This window comes from Marmota monax, unplaced genomic scaffold, assembly GCF_021218885.2.
Source record: "Marmota monax isolate L192 unplaced genomic scaffold, Marmota_monax_Labrador192_F-V1.1 WCK01_AAM20220418_F8-fsc00038, whole genome shotgun sequence".
NCBI lineage: Eukaryota > Metazoa > Chordata > Mammalia > Rodentia > Sciuridae > Marmota > Marmota monax.
This window is the reverse complement of record NW_026692498.1, coordinates 15,581,198-15,587,651: the sequence shown is the minus strand read 5'-3', so window position 1 is coordinate 15,587,651 and position 6,454 is coordinate 15,581,198. Positions and strand designations below refer to the sequence as shown.

The 6,454-nt window shown below is 38.4% G+C and overlaps 1 protein-coding gene across 1 annotated transcript; it reads left to right on the top strand.

Moving 5' to 3' along the window:
- LOC124092915 (olfactory receptor 5AL1-like) lies at positions 1 to 918 on the top strand. Its single transcript, XM_046444843.1, has one exon. The coding sequence runs from the start codon at positions 1 to 3 to the stop codon at positions 916 to 918; it is 918 nt and encodes a 305-aa protein (XP_046300799.1).
- Positions 919 to 6,454: the final 5,536 nt, after the last annotated feature.

Sequence of the window (6,454 nt, the reverse complement as noted above, 5' to 3'; positions counted from 1 at the left end):
ATGGCTAATGGTAATCACTCATCAGTGTCTGAATTTATCCTCTCAGGGCTCACAGATAATCCAGAACTTCAAATCATCCTCTTTGGTGTATTCCTAGTCATTTACTTAGGTAGTGTCATGGGTAATCTTGGACTGATTGTGCTAATCCAAATCAGTCCTCAGCTTCACACACCCATGTATTTTTTCCTCAGCCATCTGGCTTTTGTTGACTTTTGCTTCACCTCCTCTGCCACCCCCAACATGCTGGTGAATCTCCTGCGTCAAGTTAAAAGTATAGCATTTTTTGCATGTGCCATTCAGGTCTGCTGCTTCATCACATTTGTAGTCTGTGAAGTATACTTGCTGTCAATCATGGCATATGATCGGTATGTGGCTATCTATAACCCTTTACTTTATGTCATTCTCATGCCTAGGAAACTCTGTATGCAAATGGTTGCTAGCACATACATCTATGGATTCGCGGTGGGTCTTGCACAGACAGTAGCAACATTCCACTTGTCTTTCTGTGACACCAATGTGCTCAATCACTTCTACTGTGATGATGTCCCCTTAATGGCTCTGGCTTGTTCTGACACTCACATCAAAGAGATGATGCTCTTAATCATCGCTGGTTTCAATACCTTATGCTCTCTAACGGTTGTGATCATTTCTTATGTCTTCATCCTCTTTGCCATTCTGAGGATTCGTTCAGCTGAAGGAAGACAGAAGGCATTCTCTACCTGTGCATCCCACCTGACCTCCATCACAATATTTTATGGGACAATTATTTTTATGTACCTGCAGCCAAAGTCAAGCCATTCTCTGAACACAGATAAATTTGCTTCGGTGTTTTACGTAGTAATAATTCCCATGTTAAACCCATTGGTCTATAGCTTGAGAAATAAGGAGGTAAAGAGTGCTCTGAAAAGAACGATATAAAAGTTGTGTTTGGTTATCAAATAATCTAGGAGTCACTAGGCCAAGATCCAAGGACTTTGAGTTGGGCATTAGCTACAGTAATAGTGCTGGTATTGGTAGAGACACATTCTTCACTTTGAGTGCTCAGAGTCTCTCAGTGTAGGTCTCATCCTCACTTTCAGTCTCAATAATTTCCACATGAAAGGCTTTTTGTACATTTTGAGTTGTTGGATTTTAAAGAAGGGGAGGACAACAGAGAAAGAGAGTGAGATCTTAATCCTCTTTAACCACACATCTTTACCAATGACTGAAGAAACAGCATCTTAGGATAGAGGTTTTATCTGAGCTCTGTGAGATACTGACACACATGGTTTATACTGAAGTAGATAAAAATTTGTGTGTTATATTTCAAATTTGGTGCATAGATAATCTGGAAAAAATAAAGTTTAATAGCAAAGAATTTTTGGTTTTAAGATGTTGGGTATTTTCTACATTTTTCTGGGAAAGATAGTGCTAGCAGATTTATATTTGCCGCAGTCTGGCTGGGCACAATCAGGAGCCACTTGTCAAAAGAAACTAACTTTATTTTTAGAACCACACACACCAAACAAAACAGCCTCTCAGGAAAAACCCTCAGAGCCCCAACTGCCACCACCGGCTTCCCACAAGCCTCTCTCTCCCACCAAGCCTCTCTCCACCTCCCACAATCCTCCTGCTCTTGAGGCCGATTGGCTGGGTCACGTGGGCAGAGGCAAAAAAGTCCCCCAATGAGCAGCTCCGTGGTCTGAAAGGGCAGGGAAACAGCCCAATGAGCATCACCGCAGAGGAGCCAATCAGCTAGATGTTGCTGGGGCCGCTGTAAGCCAATCATTAGCCGGCAGCTGGAAGTTTGCTGGGGCCCCTTTGGCTGTGGCTCTCAACATCTCCCCCTCTCTGTTTAAACAACAAGCATGTGGCTTAGGGACCGTGCCTGCCTTAGGTTGTCCAACAGTACATATGGTCCTTACTCATTAGGTTGGTACCATTGCAATTGGATCTTACCCGACACTGACTACCAGTCCAGTATACAGCCACACCTGTGGAGAGGTCTTTGTACCAGCAGGGAGGTGAGGTTCTTTGCCTCACCTCTGTTGGCCCCCAAATTTTAGCTGGACGATCATGACAAGCAGAAGGGAGGAAGATACACCAAGCCAATTGACAGCTCCTTTTGGAAAAATTGTACCACCGATGACATCATCAGCAAAAATAGCCCAACACTACCACAAGTCGCTGCACCAACAGATAGTTCACAATGCATACAGGTGAGTTCACAATGTGTCCAGGCAAGTTCTGCAAGCAGTTCAGTGATGGCTATTGTAGAAGCTGTAGATTGGTTTTATCTTTGACTTCACCAGCACTGGGATGAAGATAGGAATTCTGGCAATAATGGCTAAAGAAAAAATTATGTAACATTCCAGAAGGCACTAAAAGAAAACAATTTTCTTAACAACTTACGTTATCTTTAAGAGAATTATTAAATATAATGAAAAGGAAAGGTGAAAGTAAACAAACAGATCTGTTAACCTCCTTTTTTGTTCACATATTAAAACAATCCTCAACAGTTGTTTACCCAATTTAAATTAAACCATTTAAATCACGTGAATATAAAAAAAATTTGGATCCATTTTTTCATGAGTGCTCATCATATATGATATATGGACATACGTACATTCAAACATATAACACAAAACACAAGTGTGCACACATAATATATATATACAACACATAACCTAATAGTAAAGGCCTTATAACTTTTTACAGGTGAAATCTCCATTGCAATGTTTAAAAACTCTATAGTCAAAAAATAGAACTGATCAGCAAAACATTAACCTAGGTCTGTATGAGCTCAAAAAACAAAATAGAATGTGGGAAAGGGCAATAATAAAATTGATATTGAAAAAAGCATCCTGGTTCTATCGCAGATGTAAGGATAGCCAAACTGGAGTTTAGGATATCAGCTGTTATGGACTTGAGTCAAATCATCTTCTTTTTGGTCTGTAGAAATCGCTTTAGTTAATCTCTCTGGAATCCAAATTGGCTCCTGTTCTCCCTGTGGAAACACACAAACAGACCCGCAACTCCAGACAATTACTGGGTCAGGACCTTTCCATTGTCCTCTTAGAATATCCTTCCAAAGTACCTTGGGCTTATGCACATTTTTTGGACACATTAGCCTTTCCGCAGCACTAAGTCATGATGAATCCAAATTTAAAAAGTTTAGAGTAAAAAGGGTTATTTTAAGTTTATCTTTGGGGAATATATACCCCTTCCCAATTCCGTCTTTTTGCTTTAATAAGTACATTTTAATAGTTTGATGAGCTCTTTCAACTATGCCTTGTCCCTGTGGATTGTATGGGATTCCTATTATATGAGTAATGCCAAATGATGAGCAAAATTGTTTAAAAGAGGTAGAAGTATAACCAGGGGCATTATCTGTTTTTAACTGTTTTGGAATGCCCACAGTGGCAAAATTTTGTAAGCAATGAGCTATAACATCTTTAGTTTTTTCTCCGGCATGAAGGGAGCCCATCAAAAATCCAGAAGAAGTAACAACTGTAACATGCAAATAATTTAATTTTCCAAATTCTGGCAAGTGTGTGACGCCCATCTGCCAAATATGGTTAGGTATCAATCCTCTAGGATTGATTCCAAGATTAACTTGTGGTAAAAAGGTCACACAATTTTGACATTGTTTTATTATTTGTCTAGCTTGTTCCTTAGTTATTTTAAAATGCTTTTGTAAAGTATTAGCATTGACATGGAACCTTTTATGAAAATTTATAGCTTCTTCTAGTGTAGAGAAAATATGTATGTCATGTGTAGTTTTATCTGCTAAATCATTGCCCAAACTAAGGGCTCCAGGCAATCCTGTATGTGCCCTCATATGTCCTATAAAGAATGGATCTTTTCTGTCCCAGATTAGACTTTGTATAGTTGAAAGCAAAGAGAAAACAGTAGAGGAAGGTGAAATCCTACCAGCATCTTCAAGGGATACTATAGCATTTACTATATACTGACTATTGGAAAATAAATTAAATACAGAATCTTTAAACATCACAAAAGCTTGTAATACTGCATTAAGCTCTACCTTTTGAGCTGATTTTTTGGGTACTAAAAATGTAAAAGTTTGATCAGGTGTAACTATTGCTGCTGTACCATTATTTGATCCATCAGTGAATATATTTGGAGCATTCATGGTAGGTGTTTTTCTTGTCATTTTTGGAAAAATTACAGGATGCGATGAACAAAAAGACAATAAAGGATTAGATGGTAAGTGGTTATCAAATGAAACATTATATTTACACATGATTATTGCCCAAGTATTTAACTCATTAGCTAACTCATCAATTTGATTCATAGTATATGGAGTAATAATTTTATTGGGAGAAATTCCAAACACTCCCTTCGCTGCTTTTATTCCTTTGAGTATTAATTGTCCTACAGCCTCAGGATACCTAGTAAGAATAGTGTTAGGAGAATAAGATAAATGTATCCATAATAATGGACCTTCTTGCCAAAATACTCCTGTAGGAATATTTTTTGTTGGTAGTACAATAAATAATAATGGCAAACTTATATCAATTCTATCCAAATGCATATTTTCCATATATGTTTCAATGATTTTAATGCCTTTCTTGCTTCAGGCGTTAACATTTGGGGTGAATTTGGATCTGATGGACCTTTTAGGATATCAAATAAAGGTCCCAACTCTCCTGTTGGTATACCTAAATAAGGCCTTATCCAATTTATGTCTCCTAATAACTTTTGAAAGTCGTTAAGTGATTTGAGTTGGTCTACTCGTATTTGAATTTTTGATGGACGGACCATGGTTGAGGATAATAGAACTCCTAAATAATTAATTGGAAATTTTAATTGTACTTTATCTATTGCTGTCTCTAGATTATAATTTTTTAATAAATTTGTAAGTGTGGCATAACATTCTAGCAATGTGTTTTTAGCTTTGTGTGTTAATAATACATCATCCATATAGTGAAATATTTGTAGTTCAGGATTTTTATTTCTAAGTGGCTGGATTACTTTGTTAACATAAATTTGACACATAGTTGGGCTGTTAGCCATCCCTTGAGGGAGTACTTTCCATTCATATCTCTGATCAGGACCTTCATGATTCAGTTTTGGGATAGTAAATGCAAAACATGGACTATCCTCGGGATGAATTGGAACTGAAAAAAAAAAACAATCTTTAATATCTATAACTAAAACATACCAGGTTTTTGGCAAAGCAGACAACTGAGGAATCCCTGATTGAGCAGGTCCCATAATAACCATCTCATTATTAATGGCTCTTAAATCTTGCAATAATCTCCATTTACCAGATTTCTTTTTGATGACAAAAATGGGAGTATTATGGGGAGATACAGAAGGTTGTATATGTCCTTCCGCTAATTGTTGTTTGACCAGGTCATGGGCTGCTTGTATCTTTTCTTTAGTCAGGGGCCACTGAGGAACCCATACTGGTCTTTCTGATTTCCAAGTAATTTTTATTGTCTCAGTGGCCCCTTCTGAAAATCCAACCCATATCTGTCTTTTCCTTGATCTATTTGTATTGGTGCTGCTATACCTTGTTCTTGTTTTTCTAATCTTTTTCCTTTCCTAAAACCTTGTATAGTCATAATAGTGGGTGCATTTTGGTTGATGTTATTTGTTAATGTCAAACCTAATTGATCTAGGACATCTCGTCCCCATAAATTTAAGGGAAGATGATCCAGTACATATGGCTGTATAGTTCCTTCATGTCCTTCAGGATCCTTCCAGTCTAATACCATTGCACTTCTATGGGGATTAGTCGCCACTCCTAGGCCTCGAAGCGTTTGAGTGGCTTGTTGTAATGGCCAATGATGCTAAGGTCTGCACCTGTATCCAGTAGTCCATTAAATTCATGTCCTTGAATATTTAGTTTTAGCATGGGGCAAGAATCTAAATTTAAAGAAAGCATAGCCCAATCTACACCTGTGGAGCCTAATCCCTTGGAACTTCTTTCTACAGTACGAATGGAAAATTTATCATGTAGGCTGGGTATTATTAGTAACTGTGCTATTCTATCTCCTGGTGAAATTACTGATATACCCTTTGGAGAACTGGCTATAATTTTTATTTCACCTTCATAATTGGGATCAATTACCCCAGGACTTATCATAAGTCATTTTAGAGTAGAAGAGCTGCATCCCAATAATAAGCCTACTGTTCCTTTGGGAAGAGGTCCTTTCACCCCTGTGGGAATGATTTGAACTCCCATCTCTGGAGTTAGTAATGCTCTGGCGGAGGTGCAGATGTCCAACCCTGCGCTCCCTCTTGTTTGTCTGATGAGGGATCTGATGGACAATGTGTCCTGGGCACTACCCTGATGGGGTTGCTGGGTTCCTCCAGTGCTCCGTATATTTGTGGTTTGGGGCCCTGGAGCATTGGGCCCCCCTGTCCATTTTTTGGCAACGGAGCCTGATGCCTTTCTCCACAATATCGTGGATAAACACCTGGTCCTTGTTTGTTTTTTGATAAT

What these genes read in the sequence shown, in the direction of transcription:
- LOC124092915 (XM_046444843.1), top strand. Translation starts at nt 1, where the DNA reads ATGGCTAATGGTAATCACTCATCAGTGTCTGAATTTATCCTCTCAGGG.